The sequence below is a fragment of the Trichechus manatus genome, unplaced genomic scaffold (genome assembly GCF_000243295.1).
Source record: "Trichechus manatus latirostris isolate Lorelei unplaced genomic scaffold, TriManLat1.0 scaffold00004, whole genome shotgun sequence".
NCBI lineage: Eukaryota > Metazoa > Chordata > Mammalia > Sirenia > Trichechidae > Trichechus > Trichechus manatus.
In genome coordinates, this window is record NW_004443940.1 from 17760077 (window position 1) to 17786105 (window position 26029).

Genomic DNA, 26029 nt, shown 5'->3' on the forward strand with positions numbered 1-26029 from the left:
CATCTGGAGAGCAGTGACTACATCCCTCAGCTAAGAGCGAGTGCAGAGTAAGGAGGACATGTTGAGGTGATTGTTTCTGTAGCCGTTTAGGATTTCCTTCTCCAGTGCTGGGTGACTTCAGCTAAGGGAACTCACATTGATCGAGCACCTACTTGTACCCACACCATGGGTTCAGAATATAACCCTCACAAAATCACTTCCTTACCTTAGGAGGATCGCTTACTCCCACCCCCCACACATACCTTGAGTTTTAGATGTTCAGGGTGTTCTCTGAGTACAGGTATCTGTCTCTTCACTATAGAAGTATTTTTCTGTAACATTACAACCAGCTTCATGTTTTATTTTATTTTTTTAAAGTAGCTCTTAAAGAGCCATATGTGGAAAACCGTGCATCAGTGTGTTTGTCGGGTCAACTGTGGCAGGGAAAGTCAGGTCTCTGAAGGGATTTTGTAAAAGATGCTTTTATGCCTGGGACCTCTGAAACAATGAAGTGATCCACACATACAGGATGACGGCTGAAGAGCCAAAACCAGAAATGGGCTTCCATGGATAGATGACCAGAGTGTGTTAATTGATCTCTCTTTTATAAATTGGGAACCATGTGATTACCTACCTTATTAGAAGGATTGAGATAATAAATGTTTGATATCATGATTGCATTAAGAGCTTACTAGGTTTCTGACACTGTTCTGGGTCTGGGATAATCAGAGGTGACCTTACATTCTTAGGGAGATACACAGTAAGCAAAGAAACAAGTAAACAAGAAAAGAGTACAGATTGTACCCAATGCTAAGAGGGATATGATAGAGAATAACCTTAACTAATGAATACCTGACTCAAATGTTAGCTGCTGCTATCACTATTGCTGTTATATCTGTTATTAAAGGGCCTTTGGGGTAGGAAGGTGACTTAATTGGGTTTGATAAAGATCTTCTAATACCAGAGGGCATACAAAGCTATTGCCTGCGCTTTCTGATATAATATCATCTCCGCACTGCCCCCAACCTCTCATCAGCTGACAATTGCTGGAAAAATCAACTTTGCCTGAACGTTTAGGAAGCTGTTTGGGATTTCCAATGTTTTTCTTCCACTTAAAAAAAAAAAAAAAAAAAACAGTAAAGCAGGTCAGCATTTAAAGGATAGAGGTGTTAATTATTCACCTCTTCTGCGCCCAACCTCAGGCTACTTCTTTGCTCAAAAGGAATTTATTTTCCCTGAAAGGTTAGTAGTCTTGGTAAGGGAAATGAGATTTCATTTAAAGTTTTCAGGGAAGAAAACCCGTGGTTCTTGCCCTCATCCTATTTCCTGGTGGCAGTTGACCTTATCCTGCTTCTAATGGCAGTAGGTCAGGGATAGAGAGAAAAAGATAGATCACTCTCTTCTCCCTAGTTTATACCCACTTCTTTACCAGATGGAGTAACGGGAAAGAAGGCAATGCCTACTCTCCTGTGTCCCTCCCTCTACCACCCTCTCCACAGTACTGGCAGCAGCCAGAAAGGTGGTGAGATTTCCGCCACGGCCCTGGCCTGACCACCTGTGAAGCCACTGCCAAAGTCAACATGTGCAGTCTTTGTGTCTGGGGCAACAGGTTTCATAATGGCGGTTAATGGAAGTTCCTGTTCAGACGTCCTCACGCTTGTTTAATTCTGTCTCCAGAGGGCATGGGGCATCTCCTCTTATGTAATAGGAAGATCTTCAGGGAATCTTCTATTTGTTCTTTCACTGGTCGCTTGGCAAGGTCATAGGAGGCTTTGGGAGTGTCTGTTTGTGAATGCTGCTAGTGAACCATTCAGTAGAACTTTACAGCAGACCTACTGTGTGCCAAGTTTTGTTCTGGAAAGTTGGTAAGCAGGGCACAGAAATAACTAAGCAATGAGCCTGGAGACCTAGAACTCTTGGTCTAATTCAGGTGTAGAGGAGAGACAGGTAAATAAACTGCATTATAAAGCAGGAACTGAGAGCTCAGTGGAATGAAGGTCTGAATGTGAGAGGGTGGAAACCAATTTCCCTGTCTTGAAGTCTTCCTTGAGAGAAGTTTCCATGAGGGTGGGGACAGGTAAGGTGGGAGTTTCTCATAGTTAGTATCATCTGCTGCCTTCTGGGGTTGGTCTGAAGGAGGTGGGTGGAAAGGGCTGGCTTCATGGGCTTGCAGCCTGTGCAGTCACACAGGGCCCTGTGCTTAGAAAGACCCCACACTTGCCTTAATGCTCTGCTGCCGCCATCTTGAAATTTTTAATAATTTTTGAACGAAGGGCCCTGCGAGCTATTTTTATTTTTCACTGGGCCACACAAATAGCATAGCCTATCCTGAATATGGAGATAGGGCTGTAAAGGTGGGTTGAGCCAGATTGTGAAAAGCTTTATTTGTCAAATATGAGAACATTTGGCCTTATTCTGTAAGTAGTAGTGAGCCATGGTAGCAGAGGATAGAAGGGGAACTGGAGAGTCTGGGGAGGCCAGAGGGCTCAGCGAGGGAGGCTGAGAACATCGTGCTGAGCAGACCCGGCAGGTCCAAGAGCTACAACTCACGCTCCTGGGCAAATGGGCAGGCTTGGGGACTGAGCATGGAGGCAAAGAAGGTGGTTGGAGATGGTTGAGGTTTCCAGCTAGGCTGGAGGAGATTCCACTCACAAACAGGAATGCAGGGGAAAGGAGTTCCTAAGCCGTGGCAGTGAGGCAGATGTTTTGCAGGAGTGGGGCGAGGCCCTTTCCAAAAAAACCCGGAAATCTCTGGTGGGACAGCTTGTGGAAACATGCACTACAGCTGCTCAGCTGCAGCAAATGACCTGCAGATCAAGGTTTTTGTCAGTATCGAGAGCTTCACTGGAACAAATATTCATCCAAAAATAAACTTCCCGTTCTTCCTGTTTTTATAACTTGCCTGTTTCCTTCGAGTCTGAGGCTGGTCTCTAGTTCCGTGAGTTATTAATCTTCAGAGGATCAAGACCTCTATAGAAGTATTTCCTGTACATGTTTATCTACCCAGCCCTAAATTATTTTCTCCCAATGATAAGAGAACTTTTCCATACTGGTCTGTCAGACTTGTCTGTTTGAGAGATTTCTATTAGGCACCCGGTGAGTAAGACTAAACCAAAAAAACCCATCGGAACCAGAACATAGGAAGCGCAGGTAACCGTGGGGAGTGGCCTTCAGTGGGTTTCAATGGGCACGCTCAGCCCACCTCCTCCAGGTGAAAAGTGGCTTCTTTCTTAGCGAGAGTCAGTCCTTGGGAGATAAAGTGATAGCTGCGGAGGGGCTGATTTGAGGAATTCTCAAATGCCCTACTGAATACTCACAGTGGAATAATAGCTCCAGAAATATCTCTGCTCCTTTGAAGAGCTGGAAATACCTCTAACTGGGCTATAATTTGTTCTCACAACACCTTCCAACTAAACAGAGGCCCTGCCCTCACCCCCCTTTCACAGATGAGGGAATTAGAGTGCACTTGGTGCTTATGACTGTGCACAAAGGAAGGAAAAAAAGCCACGTTGAAGCTTCGGCCAAGTTCAGACCCGATAGACAAATAGACAAGCTTGGTTAAGAAGGTGTGGACATTCAACTTATCGGCCCCAGTCCACCTGCCTCTGGGAGCCTTTCCTTCTCCTACTCTTTGTACTTACAAATCTGAAACTAGCAAGCTGGTGGGTATTTTAAAAATGTAAGTCTTCTTATATAATTCTTGCACAGGCTTTGGCGACCAGGCTGCGTGGGTGGCAGCTTGTGTGGCACGGAACTTGGAGGGAGGCCAGATAGATGCCTTTTACTGAGGCCTTGCTGAGGCCTTCCGAGGTGGGGCTGGGATGCCGCATTTTTCAAAAGGCACCACCACAAGGCACCACTCCTCCCCCTTGGTGACTCAGATGACTCTATTGGGAATTACTGCAGCAGACCTCAGCACCCACGCTAGACCCGCACCGTCCGGTACCATAGCCACTAGCCATCTGGGCTGCTGAGCACTGGAGCAAGGCGGACGTGGACTGAGATGTGCTGTAAGTGTAAAATATACATCGGATTTTGAAGACTTACGAAGAAAAAGGATGTAAAATAACTTACTAGTAATTTATTTTGATTACTTGTTGAAATGAAAATATTTTAGATATGTTGGGTTGTATAAAATATAATTAATTTCACCTCCTTTTTTTATTACTTTTTAAATGTGACTACTGGAAACTTTAAGGAGCCCCGGTCACTGTGAGTTGGAATCGACTTGAAGGCAACAGGCTTTTTTTGTGTTTTGGTGGCGAAACGGTTAAGCGTTTGGCTGCTAACCAAAAGATTGGCGGTTCACACCCACCCAGTGGCTCCGCAGGAGAAAAACCTGGCGATCTACTTCCGTAAAGATTACAACCTAGAAAACCCTATGAGGCGGTTCTACTCTGTCACTTGGGGTCAGTATGAGTCGGAAATGACTCAAGGCACCTAACAAGTAGAAAGTTTAAAATTACATACAGGGCTCATGTTACATTTCTATAGGACAATGCTGCTAGTCCATACTGTGAGTAAATTAAGCTGCCAGTTGTGGCTTTGAAGCAAATACATTCCCAGAGGCAGGGAGGGAGGGAAAGCGCCCTCCTCTCCCTGGTGGCCTGGCTGAGGGTGTGACCCACCCCTAACCAGAGACCGCCTAGGGCAGTGGGTGGGACAGTCTGCTTCTATGCAAAGAGTTAATAATTATCAGCAGCAGGAAAAAACTGTTAAACCCTTTCAAAAGCACCCCTCCTGGCTTAATTTTTTTCTTAGCCTGCTTTGCAGGCTACCGTCCTTCCTGGAAGCCTTGCCTTCAGATTCAGAATGCTTGCCCTCCATCAGTGTGAGACCTGGGGGACTGGTGTTGTCTGGAGGGACTGTTCTGTTTTGTTGTTTCATTTGTTCTTCTGCTCCTAGGTCAGGCTCACCAATAGCAGCTTTTTGTCCTTCCCTACCAGGCCCACTCAGAACTACCCAGATGAGGCTGGGGAGCCACTATTTCAGACCAGCTTCCCCTTCCTCCTTGCTTTGGAGTGGTTACTCAAATGTAAACATACTTTGGGAAAACACGAGGTGGACGTGAATCTTAGGAAACCGCTGCTTTGAGAAGTACAGAACCACGACTAACCTCCAAATGCCAGGTTAGCAGTTCAGGAAAAACGGGGGAAATTCCACTGGTATTGAAAGCCCCAGAGAATTCCCTGTCGCAAGGAGGAGTTTCACATTGACTTCAGAAGTCCAGGAAGAACCTGGTGAATTGTATAGTTCTCGTTTGCCAAAGGATATGACATTAGGGATATTACATGGTGACACTTCTCTGCTCTGTCATCAAGCGGAGCAGCTTTGCACTGAGGCACTCCATGTCCTTGTGCCACATTTTGTCCATCCTGATGACCGTTGTTATTTTGGACGGTCAACATGGTTGTTGTTGTGTGCTGTTGAGTCCATCCCAAGTCATAGTGACCCTATAGGACCAAGTAGAACTGCCCCATAGGGTTTTTCCTAGGCTGTAGTTCCTAGGATGGCGAGACTTCATCTCATATACTTTGGACATGTTATCAGGAGAGACCAGTCCCTGGAGAAGGACATCATGCTTAGTAAAGTGGAGGGTGAGTGAAAAAGAGGAAGACCCTCAATAAGATGGAGTGACACTGTGGCTGCAACAGTGGGCTCAAGCATAGCAATGATTGTGAGGATGGTGTAGGACTGGGCAGTGTTTCGTTCTGTAGTACACAGGGTCACTATGAGTCAGAAGTGACTCGATGGTACCTCACAACAACAACAATCTTTACAGGAAGTAGCTCTGGTGGCTCAGTGGTTAAGTACTTGGCTGCTAACCAAAAGGTTGGCGGTTTGAACCCACCAGCCGCTCTGAGGGAGAAAAATGTGGCAGTCTGCTTCCGTAAAGATTACAGTCTTAGAAACCCTATAAGGCAGTTCTACTCCATCCTGTAGGGTCGCTATGAGTCGGAATCGACTTGATGGCAATGGGTAATCTTTACAGGAGCAGATGGTCAGATCTTTTCTCCTGTGGAGGGGCTGGTGGGTTTAACCAACACTTATTAAATGTTTGCTGTATATAGGTGCTGTGTGAAGTTTTTTTTTTACACATATTTATCAGTTAGTTGGCATGGCTATCTCTGAGATACCCCAGAGTAGGTACTGTTGCAGTTGGAGACACTGCAGTTTAGAAAGATGAAATAAGTTGTCCAAGATGTCACAGCTAGAAGTCGGAGGGACAGAGCTTGGAACTTGGGCCGTGAGACTCCAGAGCCATGTGTTCGACCATTATGGTGTCACTCTGCACTGCCTAGACCAGCCCATGTATTTGTTTTTCTGTTCTGCACACGTGCAGACGTCTGCTGGTGCAGGCTGGGACAGGACACAGGAGGGGTAAAATTCTGCATTGCTGAACCAGTCCAGCTCCTAGTTGAGGAGCACTGAGAGGCCTCCGTGCTCTGCTGCAAGGACTCTTCTGGCGTGGCTTTTTACAAGGCTTGTGGTGCAGAAGCTTCTCCCCATGTGGCTGCTCTGTCTGGCCTGGAGGGGCTAGTCCTGTCTCGAAAGATATTTGATGTGGCCTCTCCAGGGCACCTTGCAGCTGCCATATTGGACAGAGGGCGAGTCTACAGCTGGCTGGTTACACTGGTGAGGTCTGGAAATGAGCAAAAGGGTTAAGAGCCACATGCTCTGGAGTCAGATTGCCCTTTTGGTTCTACCACTTGATGGCCTTGTAGGTTGGGTTGTTCACTTCTCTGTGTGGGAGTTTACCCAGCTGTAAAATGGGGGTAATAACAGTACCTATGTCAAAGTCAGGAGCCTGGGTGGTGCTGGTGGTTTGCAATCAGCTGCTAACCCAAAGATTGGCGGTTTAAACCCACCTAGTGACTCCGTGGAAGAAATGGCTGGCAAACTGCTTCCGTAAAGATTACAGCTAGAAAACCCTACGGAGCATTTCTACCCTGATGCGTGGGTGCCGACTGATGGCAGTTAACAACAACCGCAAAGTACTGTTGTGAGAATTAAAGAGGATACATGAAGGTGTGTAGCACACTAGCACATAGTAAGCATCAGATAAATGCTAGCTAACATTTCATTTTAATTGTCATTGATGCCATTTAATGAACTATAGTCATATAAAATGTAACAGAAGAAATATGACCATGTGGCTTGAATTTTTTTTGCCTTAAGGCGAACACACCAGAACATACGCTCTTAGATGACTCTTGTATCTTTTAAGGCCATGGCCTCAAAAGTCTCCATCCTCATTCTGATCTCACAGCCATTTGCTTGAAATGTTTTTTAGAAGCCCCTTTTAGAACTCTTTTCTGAAGAAAAAAAGATGATGGGGGGGCATACTTGATAATATCAGGTATTCATTTTGTGGAGGTAGATTTCAATTTTAGAAATGGCCTTAAGTTAATTAGAGCAAAGTTAGGTAAGAGCAAGCTTTGAATCCACTCTTAAGTTAAAAAATGGTGCTTAACTAAAAAGTAAAGATAGATTTTTTTTTTTTTTTAAACGGATGGCTCATTCATTATAAGACTACCTATGATGGCAATTCCAAAGGAGGAGTTCCAAGTGGCTTTTGACTTGGGACAGCATCTTTGGAATACCAGTAGAGTCTTCCAGGGCAAGCGCTTTAAGGGCTCTTTTGGGTGAGTGGGCGGTATAGACTTAAGATCTGTAAGGTTGAGTTTTTTGAGTAGAATTTAGTCTTACACCTACTGTATTAAGTGACATTGGCAGCTGAGTTGGCTTTGCTTTTGGGGCTTGTGTAGCTGCTGATGGGGCCCGTAGCAGAGAAGATTCCCAGTATCCAGGGAGTAGAGGCTTGGCTTCTGTCCTAAGCTCCCTTGCATACCAGGTCTGTTTATGCCTTGTGATATACAAAAGTTGAATCTAAACATGTAGGTATCAGACAAGGGAAGGGCCCTCGGGGTGATATCCACAGAAAGGACTTTAAAAGCTGGGCATGTGAGAAACATCCATCCTTCTCACATACTGTCATGGACTGAACAGCCTGAGTGGCTAGAAAGCAACACCCAGCTGGGGCTCATCTGGGGTGGTGCAGTAATGCATGTCCCCGTGGAAAATGATGCAAGAAAGCTCAGGCTCACAGTGACTAATAGTTTCATCCAGGAGGGCTGGGCGATCAACAAGTAACCTTTGGATTCATATTTCCTGCAGATGGAAATGAGAAGTGCCGTGTTCAATATTGTTGTCAGGTGCCATTGAGTCGGCTCCAACTCATAGCAACCCTGTGTACAGCAGAACAAAACATTGCCCTGTCCTGCGCCACCCTTGATAGTGGGTATGTTTGAGCCCATTGTTTCAGCCCCTCTGTCAGTCCCTCTCATTAAGGATCTTCCTCTTTTTCACTTACCCTGTAATTTACCAGCATGATGTCCATCTGCAGGGATTGGTCCTTCCTGATAATGTGTCCAAGTAAGCTCTAAATTATATCTTAGAGGATATGACTGGAAACAGCATGGACCTTTGGAGTTTGTCTGAGTCAAATTCCAGCTCTCTTATTGCTGTGTTGACTATAGTGTAATAACTAAGTTTGCCTGGGCCTCATTTCTGTCATCTGTAAAATGGAAACGCAGTTTACACTTCAGGGTTGTTGTGAGGGAGAGTCAGAAGAGTTACATATATGAGGGGCCTTCACAGATGCACACCTTCCACCTCTCCCCAGACCCTGAGAATGACACCAAAATTAACCCCATTGCCACAAGGAATATGCCACCTGCTGCAGGAAAATTTCCTGGGTCCTTTTGTGAGTTGTTGCTTGTACTCCTAAGAGCCAGTTCCCCTCTGCTTTGAAGAAACCCAGCTGGTAGGGCTCCAGTACTCAGCAACTGCTACAAATTAAGCTGCCTAAGACCCTTCAGCTTCTTAAAAGCAGGAGGCTTTTCTGTAGCCAGCATAGGCTGGGCTCATTCAGCAAGATGCATATTAGCAAGGGAGAATGAAGAAGACCAAAGACACAAGGGAAAGATCAGTTCCAATGAATGATGGACCACAAGTTCTACAGCCTCCATCAGAGTGAGTCCAGCACAACTAGGTAGTGCCTGGCCACCGCTACTGACTGCTCTGGCAGAGATCACAATAGAGGGTCCCCTACAGAGCTGGAGAAACATTTAGAGCAAAATTCTAACTCACAAAAAAAAATAATAAAATAAGACCAAACTTACTGGTCTGACTGAGACTAGAGAAACCCCGAGAGTATGGCCCCCAGACACCCTCAGTAGTGAAGTCACTGTTGAGGTTCACCCTTCAGCCAAAGATTAGACAGACCCATAAAACAAAACGAGACTAGAGGGACACAGCAGCCCAGGGGCAAGGACTAGAAGGCAGAAGGGGACAGGAAAGCTGGTAATAGGGAACCCAAGGTCAAGAGGGGGAGAGTGTTGACATGTCGTGGGGTTGGTAACCAATGCCACAAAACAATATGTGTACTAATTGTTTCATGAGAAGCTAGTTTGTTCTGTAAACCTTCCTCTAAAGTACAATTAAAAAAAAAAAAGCACGTTAGCACTAACCGCTCATATGGGTGAAGGGAAAAAGCAGTCAATGGGATGCCCAATATGAAACTGGCATCTCCCATGTGGATTTAAAGTAGGCCCAGCTTCTGGTTTTAATCTGTCACCAAGTCCCTAGCTTTTACCCTAGGCCTACCATCGTCCTTGATTGCACTGGTAATTCAGGGAAGCTTGGCCCCGACCCCAGACTGGGGGCCCTGGAGAGACACATAATCAGGTCAGGAGGGTTAGAGGAAGACTCAGCAGAGGGCATCCGGCTGCCACTGTCCTCTCACGCTTACCCTGACTTCTTCCTGAGCCGCCCTATGAGGCTCCTGGTGCACTGCTTCTCATGCTTTGCAGTACATTAGAATTACCAGGTGAAACTTTTAAAAATCCAGAAGTTAAAGCTATACCCCAAAAACAAACAACAAAAAACAACTCCCCCAGATGATTCCAGCGTGCAGCCAAGTTTGAGAGCCAGTGTCTTAGTTGATGGAATGAAAAATCTTCTGGTGCTGTGACTGACTGAGCTGACATACTTCCGTGTGGCCACTAACTCTATCCATCTGTGGATCATCTGAGGCACAGGTGTCACCCCTGTGGGGCAGAACTGTCGGTTTTGACCATAGTCAGGTCTCAGTGGCATTAGAGCCATTATAACAGCTTTTTGCCCCCTTCTTATTATGAAATGTTTTAAACATTCACAGAGATAAAGAGACTAGGATGCAGGAGTCCCTGGGTGACGCAAATGGTTAAGCACTCAACTGCTAGCCGAAAGGTTGGTGGTTTGAACCCACCCAGAGGCACCTCGGAAGACAGGCCTGGCAGTCTGCTTCCAAAAGGTCACAGCCTTGAAAACCCTCTGCACATGTGGGGTTACCATGAGTTAGAATTGACTCGGCAGGCAAAGTGGGCAAGTAGCACCAACAACAATATAACGCAAGCCCATGTACTCATCACCCGGTTGTCATTCATGTTTCATCTGCTCCACCCCACACCCAGCACATATCATTTCATCCATAAATCCTTTAGTATGTATCTGTAACAGATAAGGACTTAAAAAAAAAAATCACAATACCATTACCACATCTAAGAAAATTAACAGTAACTGCTTAATATCGTCTAATACCCAGCCCATGTGTACTTTTTTCCAATTTGTCTCAAAAATGCCTTCATACATTTGGTTTGTTTCACTGAGGCTCTAGAGAAGATTAATTCATTTTTAATAGTTTGACTGTGACCCCAGGGTAGTTAAACCATCACTGTGTACACACACAGGTAATGGTGCATGGGCACTCTTGCAAAGAGGTGGAAATGGCATTTGGCTCAGCTGATGTTTCCATGGATAGTCCCGATCTTGCTTGCTTTCCTTAGCCCTTTTGGTGGGACCTCGACCTGTTACAGAGGAAATGCTAATTGAGGCTTGAGCCACAACCACTTCTATGCTCTCCTTCTGCCTGAAGGCATGTTCTCTTTGGTAAACTTAGAATAGAACCTTCAGGATGCTTGTGGAAAGAGTATGTGTGAGTCACCTCCTGGACAGCTTAGAATTTTCTGCTGCTTTGCAGGAGACAGTGGATGGGAAGCAGCTGGGACTGCCTCTTGGGCCCCTTTATGAGCTCTGCTGAGAGGTCCTGCTGTGACAGTTGCCTCTGGGGACTCACCTGAGATGGACTCTGTTAGAAGGACCAGCCAGCGTCAACCAGCTCAGCCCTGCCTCCCGGGGGGTGCAGATGGCTCTGTGTGGTCTCACCTCTAGCTGGACCTCTAGGTTCAGTCCAGATGTTGACCGCAGAAGGAGAGGTTTACTTTTTGCTCCCTTTGGTGGCACCAGCCACTTTACCAGTCACCGCTTTGGCACAGCATCTCCCCTCTGTGAGATGGAGTGCTGTTAGAATTTCTTAAAGGGGCAGATACCTGCATGGCCCCCAGGTTAATTGGGTGGCGAGACTGGAAGAGGATAAGGAGAATGGGCAACCTGAATATTTGAACCCCATTTCACTCCTTCCGCAGATATACGTTGAGTGCCTGCTGCGTATGCATCATAGGTTTTCCTAACCTGACAAATCAAAGTCTTATTTCATTTTTCCATAGCCATATGTCGTTGTTTTAGAAGGACTTTGTTTTGATTTCTTGTGGAGTTGCAGCTGCAAGATTTCCTTCCTTCTGTCCTTTTTTCTCTCTTATCACTGTCAGGTGGTTACAGAGCAGTTAGCAAGCATCTTAATATGCAAAGACAACTATAATGTATAAGATTATTCATCACAGGATTTTTTTTTAATATCTTATTGTGTTTCAGGTGAAAGTTAACACTGCAAATTAGATTTCCCTTTAACAATTTTTATGCAAATTGTTCCGTGCCGCTGATTACAATTTTTACAATATGTCAGCATTCTCATTTCCATTATGTTTGTTCTGTTCCCTTTGATCTAGCTTCCCTTCCCCTCCATGCCTTCTCTTCTTTCCTTTTGGGTAAATGTTGACCATTTGGTCTCAAGTAGTTAGTTAATTGTTTAAAGAAGCACATTACTCATGGGTGATATTGTTTATTTTATAAGCCAATCTATTGTTTGGCTGAAAGGAGACTTGTAGAAATAGCTTTAAATTCAAGTTCAAAGGCCAGAAGTTCAAATCTACCAGCTGCTCCTTGGCAACCCCATGGGGCAGTTCAGCTGTATCCTTATAGGGTCACTATGAGTTGGAAATGGGTTTGGGCTTTTTGGTTTATGTTTGCATAAGGCAGCTGGGTGGCACAATTGGTTAAGCACTTTGCTACTAACCAAAAGACTGGTGGTTTGAACCCACCCAGAGGTGCCTTAGAAGGCAGGCTTGGCGATCTGCTTCCGAAAACCCTATGGAACAGTTCTACTCTGCATACCAACTGCATATTTGCATAAGCCCTGGAAGGATACACGAAAAACTTTAAAAAGTAATTTCTATTGGGTTGTTGGGTAGGGGAAGGAAGGAGGCCCGTGGGATATGGTGGGAGTATACCTTTTTATATTTTGATTTTATAAATCATGAATTACCTATGCAGAACAATTAAGTTTAAAAGAAAAAAGGCATCATACTTAAATTGTGCAGATAAATTGACCTTCTCGTTCCCTAGATAAGCTGTTTGATAAGCTTCTGACCACTGCTTGTCTGCACTTGAGCATCCCAAAATCTGCTCCAAGATGGACCAGTGAGGCTATGACTACCCATGGAATGTCTGCCATATTCTTCCCATGATGCGTTGTCTGGCAGCAGATTATAAATATTTGGTTCTATTCTGAAGCTCATGAGCTTCTGCCCTTCCCCACCGTGCTATATAGACTCAGCTGACAACATCTCTCTGGTAGCGTAGTGGGTAAGAGCTGCAGCTGCTAACCAAGAGGTCAGCAGTTCGAATCCACCAGGTGCTCCTTGGAAATCCTATGGGGCAGTTCTACTCTGTCCTATAGGGTCGCTATGAGTCAGAATTCACTCAATGGCAATGGGTGGGTTCAACATCTCAAGTTTAACTGTAAGGGACAGGGAAGGCCTGCTAGCCTGTATCCTCCAGCACGATTAGCTCGGTCTTCTGAGGAGGAGGCCGAGTGGTGGGAGGTCCCATGGGGACTTGTGCTTATCTGTTGGCATCCTATATGCCATATTGTCTTGTGTTTGTGTTTATTTTCAGCTTCTACTGAGTGGTAGCAAAATCCCTTTGAGCTGAACTGGTCCCACCCTGATAGCTTGGAATGTTCAAACATTGAGATCACTGGGCACATTCAGAGTATCCACGAACTTCTTTTAGGGTTCACAGGAAACATACAGTGAAATCCATGGAATTCTTTTCTCCCTTTTGAGTGGAGAAAGAGGTCCTGAGAGGATCTTTGGGGGAGACTTGAAATGAAGGATACGTGGAAGCAAACCTTGTTTAAAAGTCTTCCAAAAAATGAAATTCAGGGACACTCAAAGTCTATCCTTGGCTCTGCCACAAATGTACTTTTTATATTTTATTCTAGTTTGTGCGTTTGGGGCTTACTACTTGGTTTTTAGTCTATAAAACAGGCAGAGCCCACGTCCATTGTCTATACCCCCCTTGCTACCCCTTAGCTGTCTGATACTTATTTTAATGAAACTTGGGGGCTGTGTGTTTTTTGTTTGTTTGTTGTTTATTTTGTTGTCGTTGAGAATATACACAGCAAAACATACACCAGTTCAGCCTTTTCTACATGTACAGTTCAGTGACATTGATTACATTCTTCAAGTTGTGCAACCATTCTCACCCTCCTTTTCTGTGTTGTTCCTCCTCCATTAACACAAATTCACTGCTCCTTAAGGTTCCTGTCTAATCTTTTGAGTTGCTGTTGTCAATTTGATCCCATATAGACAGTTTTTAAAGGAGCATAATGCTCAAGGCAGACATTTTTGACTAGTTAAGGTAAACTATTGTTTGGTTTTAAGAAGATACTGAGATATTTTTGGTTTAAGGTTTAAAGATTATCTCAGGGCAGTAGTTTCAGGGATTCATCCAGCCCCCATGGCTCCGGAAAGTCTGGAGTCCATGAGAATTTGAAATTCTATTCTGAATTTTCTCCCTTTTGATCAGGACTCCGCTGTAGAATCTTTGATCAAAATGTTCAGTAATGGTAGCCGGGCACCATCCAGTTCTTCTGGTCTCATGGCAAAGGAGGCATTTGTTCATGGAGGCAGTTAGCCACACATCCCAAATCCTCTTCCTATCCTCACTCTCCTTTCTCTGTTGTTCCAGGCAAAGAGACCGGTTGTCGTAGGGGGTTGTGTTTTTAAATGGCAGCTAAGTGAAGAGAGTGCGTAAACCCTCCTCAAGTCAGTTTTCTTCCTTGAATGAGTACTGACTCTTCTAGGGGTGAGTACTGATCAGGTTGAGGTTTGATCAAGGACTTGATATCTCTCCCAGAAGTCTCTGTCTCTTTTCGTAGAGCTGATCACACAGTGAAAATCGCATGTGATCATAGTTACCCTTGAGAATTCTATAGGAGACCAGCATACAGTCTTTCACCTCTCCCTCCAGCAGCGGGAAGGATCATTGTTTGTGTGATGAAACAGCAGATGAAGTAGTTGGCTAGCACCTAGGGCCATGTTGAAAGATGAGTATGCAGCAGCTCACCTTTAAACGCTAAAATCACATCAAGAGTGGCAAGGCACAGGTACCAGGAAAGGCACATGGGCACTGGGTCTCCAATCTTGGCCAGATATTGTGTGTTCATTGGGAAGAAGGGCCCCTGTGTTCTCAGTTTCTTGCTTCCTTTCTCTGAGTAGGTGTTGTTAAATGTGGAAGGTTAACTGCATATATGCACCTTCGCTGTAAGACATTCGTCTTAACTACGATACAGAACAAGGTTCTTTTGGTGAGATACTTTGGATGCTCCTCTCCCCACAGCACAGCATTCAAAAATTTAAACACATTTGTTTTGTGACATCAGTTGCAATCCCCTAAATGTGACAGCACTTTCCCCCTTTCCACCCTGGGATCCCTGTGTCCATTCATCTAGTTTTCCTTTCCATTCCTGCCTTCTCGTCTTGCTTTTGGGCAGGAATTGTCTATCTGGTCACCCAACAAGTCTTGTTATGACCACTCTCAAAGATTCCTGAGAGGAGGGGATACTTAAAGCAAATTGGATGCTTCCCAAATGTTCTTCTCTACATATAATTCAGGTGAGCCATGGGGAAGAAGTTGAGGCTGAAGTCAGTGATCTATAAGGCTTACCTGATAGTTTGCAATTTGTTGACCAAAAACCAAACCTATTGTGGTCGAGTCAATTCTGACTCATAGCGACCCTATAGGACAGACTAGAACTGCCTCATAGGGTTTCCAAGGAGCGGCTGGTGGATTCAAACTGCTGACCTTTTGATTAACAGCCGAGCTCCGCTGTGCCACCAGGGCTCCAATTTGTTGAACAGGGAGCCCTAACTCAGGTTCACTGGCCCTCTTTTTAAATTTCTAATAGAACTACAATGCTTATGGCAAAGCCAGAAACGACTTTCAGAGTATTGAGTAACTTTGACCACTGCGCTGATGATTTCTTTAACCTAGAGCCTGAGAATTCTAGTCCAGGTCAATATCCTAGACATGGTCATCTACTTTTTTTGTTTTGGAATCAACTCTAATCGATTGCTTTTCAGAAACCAGAAGTTAACAATATGACAGAATTTAGGGATGATTTTGTTTTTCTCTGGGTACCTAATTCTTAGTAAGGAGCAATGGACTTGGAGGCAGAACTTTTGGGCCAGGTTCTGACTCCTACAACTGAACTTGAACAAGGAACTTGACTGCTGGCCTTAGTTTCATCATCTGTCAAGCGTGATTGGTCTAGAACTAGGTGGCTCTAAGATCCGTGTTAGAATTCTAGGCTGTTCTTTAGTTAGTTAGTTAGTTAGTTGGTTAATATCTAAGGTTTGTAAGGGGTGAAACCCATAAATTATTATTTGCCTCTTCTGGGGAGCTGAACTAAAACACGAAAAAAATACTGCTAAGTCCTGCACACTTTACCTTTTATGTTTATCAGGAAGGAAGAAGTAGAAAAACAGAATATTATTTCCCAGTCTTTTTTTTTTTTTTAAACTAGACTGCGACAGTGGTGAAAAACACTGAATTAGCAAACATATATCACATAACTGTAGATGCCTATTAAAAAAAAAAAGGCAACCCATTGCCATAGAATCAGTTCTCACTCATGGAGACCCCACGTGTTAGAGAGTAGAATTACCCCATAGGGTTTTCCTGACTGTAATCTTTATAGAAGCAGATCACCAGGCCTTTCTTCCATAGTGCTGCTTGGTGGGTTCGAACCACCAACCTTTAGGTTAGTAGTCAAGCATAAACCGTTTGCATCAGCAGAAATGCCTAAATGCTCTTAAATTCCACCATCCAGCTGTCTTTTCAGATGAATGTTTTTCTTTGCATTTTCTGAATTTTCCACAGTGAACGTATTACTTTTTGTAATGAAGGAAAAAATGCACATTATAAAAGTTTGCTACCACCTATCTGTCATTTGTTCCCCCATAAAATCTTTATCTCCACCCCCTGTTTAAACCAATAAAGGTTAATCTATATTTGTCTATGGAACGAATAAAAGCAACCCAGTTTACTGAGGGTTTGCTGTGTGCCAGGCGCTGAGCTATAAAAGTAAATAAGAAAAATTCTCTCAAGAATCTCAAGCCCAGTGCAAAGATGACATGCAAGTCATTACAAAATGCTGTAGTCGTGGTACCTATTGCCATGAAGAAAAAGAGGATGTGCTAGAATCCATTTCCCCATCCCAGCTCTTTGTCTGGGATAAAAGTCCTATGAAACTTTAAGGCATGGTGCTTGCATATGATATAACCATAGTGTCTTAGTTATCTAGTGCTGCTACAACAGAAATACCACAAGTGGATGGTTTTAACAAAGAGAAATTTATTCTCTCACAGGCTAGGAGGCTGGAAGTCCGACTTCAGGGAGTCAGCTCCAGGGGAAGGCTTTCTCTCTCTGTCGGCTCTGGAGGAAGGTCCTTGTCATCAATCTTCCCCTGGACTAGCAGCTTCTTAGTGCAGAGACCCCAGGTCCAAAGGATACGCTATTCTTCTAGCTCTTGTTTCTTGGTGGTATGAGGTCTCCTTGTCTCTCTGCTGGCGTCTCTCTTTTATATCTCAAAAGAGATTGGCTTAAATTGTAGATTTATCTTGTAGATTGAGTCTACATAACTGCCGCTAATCCCATCTCACTAACATCATAGAGATAGGATTTACAACACATAGGAAAATCACATCAAATGACAAAATGGTAGAGAATCACATGATACTGGGATACATGACCTAGCCAAGTTGACAGATATTTTGGGGGGACACAACTCAATCCATGGCACATAGCTAATGTTGATATTACTTGCTGTTGTTGACTAATGCTCGTAAGGAAAAGTCAGTTCTAGCATTGGGGTGAGATCCTCATCCTTTTAGACTGGTGTGTTAGTTTCGGCTGGTCTGTTAGGCCCAGGGTCAGGAACATAGCTTTGCCCCCTATACCTTGGTCTTGATCCATCAGTGTTGTCGGCTTTCTTTCTACTCCTTTCTTCTCGCTCTCCCTGCTGGCCCGTGGCTTGTGCTGAAGGCCGTTGGTCAGTTTAGAGTTCTCCCTGGGAGCATGCAGCCTCCTACTCCCTGCTTGTAAGTGTAGAGACCAGCGGGTTGTTTGGGCCCTTTTCCACCTTCTTCTTCCTGGTTACTTGTATTATTAAACAGTTTTTGTATTTAGTTGCTACCAATTCATTCCTTGTAGAATTTTGGAGCTTTAAGGCCTAAACTAGTTTAAGCCCTACATTTTCTAGACAAGGAAATTGAGGCACAGAGAAGTTTAAGTGGAGCTACCCAAGGTCACATAACTAGTGGCAAAGCCAGGCCCCATGCTACTGCCTTTCAGCAAACTGAATTTGCAGGATTTCATAACTATGTGTGTTATTTACATAGGTGAATGATTAAAGAATATGATTGAGAGTCTTTTCTGGCCAACATCAAGGCGACAGATTTCTAAAGACGGTTCCTGGCGTTAAGCAGGCTTTGAGCAGCTACAGCTCTGATTCTGGCTTGGAGTTAGGGAGACAGCAGAGCAGTGGGCTGGGCATGGTGGAATGACAGGCTTGGGTCCCACACACTCTGTGCAGTGATCATCATGATGTGAGTGGAACAAGCCATCCAACCTTGAGCAGATTTCAAACACAGACCTCCCTGTGCAGATGTTAAATGCATTAAATGGTCACCCATCAGGCAGGCATTCCCTATCCCCCCTTCGCAGGTCTTGAGCCAACCTGATCCCTTGAAGTTAAAATTCCACCGCTAGATCCAGGTCTGTTTTTCTCTCTGCAGCCAGAGTCTCTGGAGAAGCCAGGCCTTGTCCTGTTTGGTCCTCAAAGACACCTGGCCTCCAGCTCATTCATGTATGCAGAACCCCAGATGTTGTAACCATTACCTTTTCCTTGCTAATCAAGCCCTTGGCTCCTCCCATAATTTCCCCAAGTGACTTTCCCATATTTCTGATATATTTCAGATGCCTTCTCTCCTCTTATCAGCCCTGCCCTGTTTGTGTAATATCCTGTGCTGGTGATTCTCAGCCCCTCCATTCTCATCCATCCTGTGCTGGAGACACTCAGGCTATCTAGACTAAATCTGTCTGCTAGTTCAGCCCCCATCTTTCATCCACGCAGGCCAGGAACAAGATTTGTGGGTGCAATGCTATAACCATACCGAGCGCGCCGCATAGTGTGGGCACTGGACGAACGTGAGCCCCCTTCCCCTAAAGCCACCTGGCCTGAATCCACAATCCCAGCCCTGAAACATCTTCGCTTCATAAGGGCCTCTTATTTTAAAGACTCTGTTTAGAATAATAGCCCTTATGCATTTAATCAGTGCAAGTCTTCTGGCTCTGGCCACTGAACATCCCCAAATTAACTGTGAGCCTTGGAGAGTGCCTGATTCTACCCCTTGTGCCAGCCAGTTACACTTTAAGAAACACAGCTGAAAGCTCACTTGGCTTCAGGTGAGATTTGTCACTATGCCTACTATCTTTGAAATCCTGCTCTCGTAGGTAACAGTAGGAATCATCTGCTTCCCCCCCATCCCTTCCTTTACTGTTCCCCATCATTCACTTTAGTATTTAACTTCTGCACTTCTTTGTAGGATCCACTTCTCAAGGATGTTGATATTTGCCAGTAAGGCAACAAGTGAGCACCAGAAAGGCAATGTGTGTATCTAAGCATACCCCAGATTTAATCTCTGCCCAAACAGCTGGCTAAGACCTTTTTTTTTTTTAAGAGAACTTAACTGAAGGCAGTTTAGAATGGTTTCTTTTGTTCAAATTTCCTCTCCCAGAGACCCGTCCCGTGAGTCCTTTCACCTGCATTATCCATTAATGCTGTGGATTCATTTTCCCCAAATAAACAAGCTCTCCTGCCAAAGAAACTATGCAGCATGATTGGATGTGGGGATGTGTCTTGGGACCTGCTGGGGAGGTGTGTTCTTAGTTTTCTGGGCTCCTTCCTGGGATCTGGTCGCGGTGACAGTGTCGCTGCTGCCGCCCTAATTTCTGGAGGCCTCTCACTGCTTTATTAATCCTGCATGTGGCTGTCCAGCCCTCTTGAAAGCTTCCTTCATTTCTGTTTGCTCAGTTTCCTGAATGCCTCTTACAGATCATCTTTCACCTCTTGCTTCAAGCTCTGGGGACACATGTGGTTTCTACATAATGCACAGATGTGACCTGGGGGAGGGGAGGCACCATCATGGACTCTCACACATCAGCTGGAGTCACTGGACTGTGAAATAAGGGAGGTCCTCTTTGGGCAAGTCAGGGAGGAGGGGAGGAGGAAAGACCAACAGCAACCTCAGGCTCTGTAGATTTTCCCAACTACCATGAGATGGAGCACTCCGGGCTGTTGTTCTGCCTTGTAAAGAAACGAGGAGCTACAGCTTGTGTGGACCAAATCACCATAAATAACACTTGTATTATAATTATAATACACCACTAGGGTGGTTATTAAATTCAAAAAAATCATTTAAAGTAGTAGGGGTATGTATTTTCTTTCTTATATATATGCGTGTATACATAACTTTATTTTGAAATATTTCATACTTACAGAAAAGTTGCAAGAATAGTACAAATGACTCTTCTATACCATTCATCCAGATTCCCCAGTTATTAACATTTGACCATATTTGCATGATCCTAAAACTTGCCAGTGTTGAATTGGGACATTAAATAGAAAAGGGGACTAAAGTCAAAACTTCTATAGGGAAAGACCTGGTTCTTTATCCACCCAGATGCTGATCAACAGGGTCAGCAAACTTTTTCTAGTTTCTGTTACAACTGTGCACTTCCGCCTTTGTAGCTCTAAAACAGCCATAGACAGTATGTAAGCAGATGGGTGTTGTGGTGGGCCATAGTTTGCCCACCTGAATGATTTATAAACATCCTCATCCATGTTGTTTGCATAAATTAATGAATGTTTGTAGGTGGCCAGGCCCTACACTGAGTACTTGTGATCATATCTCATTCAAAACAACTCTTTGAGGTTATTAATAGTATTATACCCATTTTGCAGATAAGGAAACAGGTTTAGAGATGATAAATAGCTAAGCAAGAGCAAGGCTGGATTTCTGAACCAAGATAGCTTGACTCCAGGCTCATGCATTTTACCACTCCCCAGTACTGCCTGTAGTACCTCATTGATACAGTACATCATTGATGTTTGTTTTTGCTTTTAGATCTTGACATTAGCCAGTATTTGGACTTTAGCCAAAAAGCATACATGCAAACAGATAATTTCTAAAACTCTTGTACAAATTAATACATGGCAAGAATTTTAAAATCAGGAGTCTGTTTGCAAGTTACAAGTTTATTGAAATTGGACTCCATGTTCTGCTGTGCTTCCCAGCCTAGTTGGCTTCTCACCATCCAAGGATCATGCTAAGAGATGAGTATGTAAAGGCCTGGTGAGCTCAGAGACCAAAGACATCCAGGTTGGTTTCCCATGTTTGCTCTGAAAATAGCCAGGTGAACCTGAGCCTGGAACAAGCTCCTACCCAAGGCCAGTTGGCTCTTACCAGGGACTGTCAACATTGGTATAAGCCGCCAACCCCATTATGTTTATAGGTAAAGATCTCTGAGGGGTGCAAACAGTTTGTGCTCTACTACTGCCTACGGTGCCATGGAAGAAAGGCCTGGCAATCTGCTTTTGAAAAATCAGCCATTGAAAACTCTATGGAGCAGTTTTACTCTGACGCACGTGGAGTCTCCATGAGTCAGAATCTGCTTTTTTTGTTGTTGTTGTTGTTGTTTGGGGGTTTTTGTTTTGCTTTGTTTTGTTTTACAGGCTCCTTGGCTGCCTCTGATGGTGGTGGCATCAGCCACTCAGGTGTGGTTAGGAGTCAGAGACATGGGATAATTGCATAATCCAGGACGTCTTCTGAGTAGTCGCAGACCAAAGAGCATGCAGACTGACCAGATAGAAATCACAACAGAAACCAAATTTTCATGTTTTTTGTTGTCATAATAAGTAAAACGTGTTGTGAAGAAAACTTAGAGTAAGAGATCAGAAAAAAATATTCCATCACCGACAGCAATGTTTCCCAAAGTGCTTTCTTCAAGCTCCTCAGGATGGTAAATAGTAATAGTTATTGGGGCTGGGGGCCGCTCTATGGTCAAATAAATGTGGGGAATGCAAGACCAGGCAAACCTAAAACAGTATTCTCGGGGATATCATATGTTGTTTTCCCAAAATGTCTGTTTGGTTTCTTTGTGGAGCCTCTTATAAGATCGTTTGCAAGGAACACCCTCTGGGAAACCCTGACCCAGAGACATTTCTCACTGTTAACCGTTTTGTTAAACTTCTTTCTGGTCCAAATTTTTTTTAAACGGATGGAGGTGTCAGCATCAGCAACTGTACCAAAAAACTCACTGCTCTCGAGTCAATTCTGACCCAGCAGGACAGAGTAGAACTGCCTCATAGGGTTTCTAATGCCATAAATCTTTATGGAAGCAGCCTGCCAGATCTTTCTCCCTAGGAGTGGCTGGTGAGTTTGAACCACTGACCTTTTGGTTAGCAGCCGCGAGCTTTAACCACTGCGCCACTAGGGCTCCAACAGCAACTATTAAAAGAAAAAATCAAACTAAACCCGTTGCCGTCTAGTGCATTCCAACTCATAGTGACCCTATAGGACAAAGTAGAACTGCACCATAGCGTTTCCAAGGATCGGCTGGTGGATTTGAACTGCACACCTTTTGGTTAACAGCTGAGCTCTTAACCACTGTGCCACCAGGGGTCCAACAGCAACTATAAAAAACCCGTTGCCATCAAGTCAATTCTGACTCATAGCAACCCTGTAGGGCAGAGCAGAACTGCCCCATAGGGTTCCCAAGGAAGCGGCTGGTGGATTCGAACTGCTGACCTTTTGGTTAGCAGCCAAACGCTTAACCACTGCACCACTAGGGCTTTGAATCCATAAAAATTATTTGAAGTAGCAGTGATATCTGTTGTCTTTCATATGTGTGTATGTGTTTAAATTTATCTTGAAATGTTTCATACTTAACAGAAACGTTGCAAGAATAGTACAAAGGACGCCTCTATATTGTTCATCCAGATTCCCCAGTTATTAATTGTTAGCATTTGACCATATTTCTTTCTCTCTGTATATAGATGGGGTATGTGTGTATATACACACATTAATATTGCTTTTTTGTGTGTGTTTTTAATTAGTGAGGTCTGAATTATGAAATTCTTAAAGGAATTCTGGATTTATTTTTTGAAAATAGTTATGGAAACTCAAATTAGACTTAGAAGTTTATTAATTTCCCCATCTGTTACATTAAGGTAAATTATGCTTTTGGAAGTGTGTGAAAGGTTATCATCAACTTGTGAGGGAAGGTTTTGGTAAGCCTGTAGTTTGCAATCCTTATGAAGAAAGAGTTGGTCAAAGCCCAGAAGGCTTTATTTCAGACCCACACACAATCCAAATCAGTCTAGATTAGTCAGGCTGTAGTTTATGTTGTATGGAGATGGTCACAACCATTTGAAGCTGGTTGTCAGTCATGTTGATCATCATCCTTTGGAAAATGGGGTTGGCTGAGGTGGGACCCTCAGCCCGACACATGCCCCCATCCTTTAGTTTCAGAACTGAAGGGAGCAATACAGCAGGTCTTGGCTTCAGTAGGACCTCTGCGTTTTCTCTTTCCTGTGGTGACTTGTCACGCTTTCACAATGTAACAATGTGGACAGTTTTTAAAATTGCGTCTAGTTTAAACAGTGATTTCACTTAACATACATTGGAGCTTCCTTATCTGAATTTTTTTTTTTAGGCCATGAAATCAAAGCCCTCTTCCCTCTTCTGATGGTTTAAGTAACTATTGGGGCATTAAGTGAGTAGAGCAAACACTGGGCCACCTTACAAAGAGACTTGTTGGTGGAAGGGGACTCTGGATGGTGACTTACATAACCTCTCGTGGATTGCTTCCAAAGCCACATAAGGAAGCTGGAAATAGTCACCTCTCCTTCATAAAGTCAACATTGAGCTCATGAATGAGGCCAGGGTTTGTGTTCTCAGAGAAAGCATAGGAAACAACCACCAGACTGTCTAGGAGAAAGGAGCCCAGGCGTTTGTTCAGGGGGTTGATAAACAACCCTCACCATAGCCCGAGGGCATGTGTATCATACCTTAAGGCAGACGCAACTGCAGGTCCAGCCCCCATGCCCACAGGGCCACTTTGTTGCACTATGTGAATGGTGACCCTATCCCCCCTCCCCAGTTGTGTGGTGGGGAAGCTCTGTATCCCCCACCCATCTATTTTTAGGCAGGTTCATACCTAACTAAAAAAGTACCTTGTTTGGGTATAAATTAGGCCATAGGGACAGAGGGAAAAAAAATTTTTTTTTAATATTTTATTATGAAAAATCGTAAAGGCGCTCAAAAGAAGAGAGAATGATACAGTAAACCCCTATATAGGCATCACACAGATGCAACAGTTAGTGAGATTTTGCCACATTTCTTTTTTTCCTTTGGCTAAAATATTTTATAATCAATCCCAGGTATCATTTCACCTCTAACATACTTCAGTATGCCTCTCCAAAAAGTAGGTACTTTAGATACACAATGCTACTATCCCAAGTAACAAAATTAAACAAATTATTAACACCTAACAAGGCAATGATTCCTTAGTGTCACCTAATACCTAGGTACCCAAATTTCGATGTGTAGTTTTTATATAGCTCAGCAACTAGGTAATCTTACTCCATAAGAATCAACAAGGTCTGTGCCTAGATTAATTCAACTGAGAGCTCAGAAGAGGGCATCTTTGCTCTCAACTGTGAACAGAATTATTTGGTTTGGAGGTGGGGGTGGGTGAACAATTCGAATTTGTAATTCAGCAGCCTGTAATCTCGGGTATTGAGCTGTGTGCCATTGGCTTCCTGGGCATTTGAGAGTATCATCAATGACTGATAACCATAACTTACAGGAATTTTTTTTTTGAAACAATATTTTAATTGGAAAAAGCATCCGTCAGCTGTCAGGCTTCCAGCTTCCACTTTTGAGAAGCAGGATGTTGAATGTAAGTAATGACACAACAGGCCTATAAAATGCGGACTAACCCTCAGATGACTCATCCAGTACAATGCAGTATATTTGTCAAGGAGGCTGAATCATATATGGGGGAAACCACTTCTCAGGCAGCTAGCTGGTTCTCAGGTCAGCAAGAGACGATCCATTTTTCTCCGAATAGTAGCAATAATGCTAATACCCAGCACTTGGGCTCTAAAATGTAGAAGAAATGGCATCTCCCGGCAGGTATGTGCTTACTGTTTACATGAACTTTATTTTTTCATTGTTCTCTTCTGCCTAACCTTTCTGGTGTTTGCTTTTAACATTTTTTTTTTTTTAAGGGAGAAAAAACACTGTGATTGTAAAGACCTGAAGTGTGTGTGTGCGTGTATGTGTATAGATGTGAGCGTGTCCACGTGCAAAGACAGATAGGTAACCACTGGTCTGTACATGGACACAGAGCTCTTATCCATCCTTCTCCCTTTCTGAAAACACATTTCTCCTTGGATATTCAGCTATAAATGGTTTTAACCCATCCCTTTGATTAAGTCTTGAGTTTAAAAAATGCTGCCTAGGAAACAGTTTGCAGAGGTGGTATACCTTTTGGATGGGTATATTTTTTTAAAAATGAATAAGCAGAGGTGAACTGCAGGAGGTGGTCTAATGATAACTATTGGATTATGGTTTTTTTTTTTAATATTGCACTTTTTTTCCTACCCCCAAGATGCATGTGTTAATAGAAGAAACCTTTATTCTCCTAGTGAGAGAATCTGATTATTTTTGCAAATCACAATTTGCCGCTACTGAATTCATGCATTCACTTTCTCTTGGTGGGCGAAAGGGTGGTGGGAATTTGGAAGCAATGTTTAATTTTAACTCTCACATGATCTGAGGGATCGTTCTGCATAACTGGAAGGCTGGGGCTGCCTGTCTGACCTTCTCTCTCTCTCTTCACTCACTAAATTTAAGCAATGCCTGGCTAGTGAAGGCACATATCTTGTTTATTTGAGTATATTAAACATTCCTATGTGTGTTGACAGTCTATTCAGTGTCTCCTCGTATTTTTTAAAAATACTTTGAGTCTTACTTGGTAGGGACAGATGCTATAGTTAGTTTATAGCGGCACTATTTATGCTTTCCTGGTTTGCCTGCCCAGAATGGCTGGGTCAGGACCAATAACACAACTGCTCCCGAATTTCCCTAAGATTGAGCATTTGTGGAGCAGTGCAGTCTGCGATGGTAAATCTTGTTATCACTCAGAGAGCATGAAACGGATCTTGGGTTACTAAGCTGGAAAACTAGGCAGGCTTCGTTTTTCCCCCCATTCATAATGTTGTCTTGTTTTCCTTGAGGCATGTGAATTTTAAGCTGTCGGTAAATGCATTCAATTTATTTATCTCAGTGAATTTAGAAATTCAGATAATGTGGAAAGTCAGCATGAAAGGAGTTTATTTCGTGTGTTTCTGTTT

General features: G+C 43.8%; 1 protein-coding gene across 2 annotated transcripts in view; it reads left to right on the top strand.

The window, feature by feature from the left end:
* SPRED2 (sprouty related EVH1 domain containing 2) overlaps positions 1-26029 on the top strand; it is a 125236-nt gene that overhangs the window by 44690 nt on the left and 54517 nt on the right. Inside the window, exon 1 of one of the 2 annotated variants that reach the window (XM_004369262.2) lies at positions 24573-24806. The exons of the other annotated variant lie outside the window; for it this stretch is intronic. Coding sequence (XP_004369319.1) covers positions 24790-24806 — 17 coding nt within the window. The 5' untranslated portion in view covers positions 24573-24789. Of the gene's footprint in view, positions 1-24572; positions 24807-26029 lie in introns of those variants that run through there. 2 annotated transcript variants of the gene reach the window in all.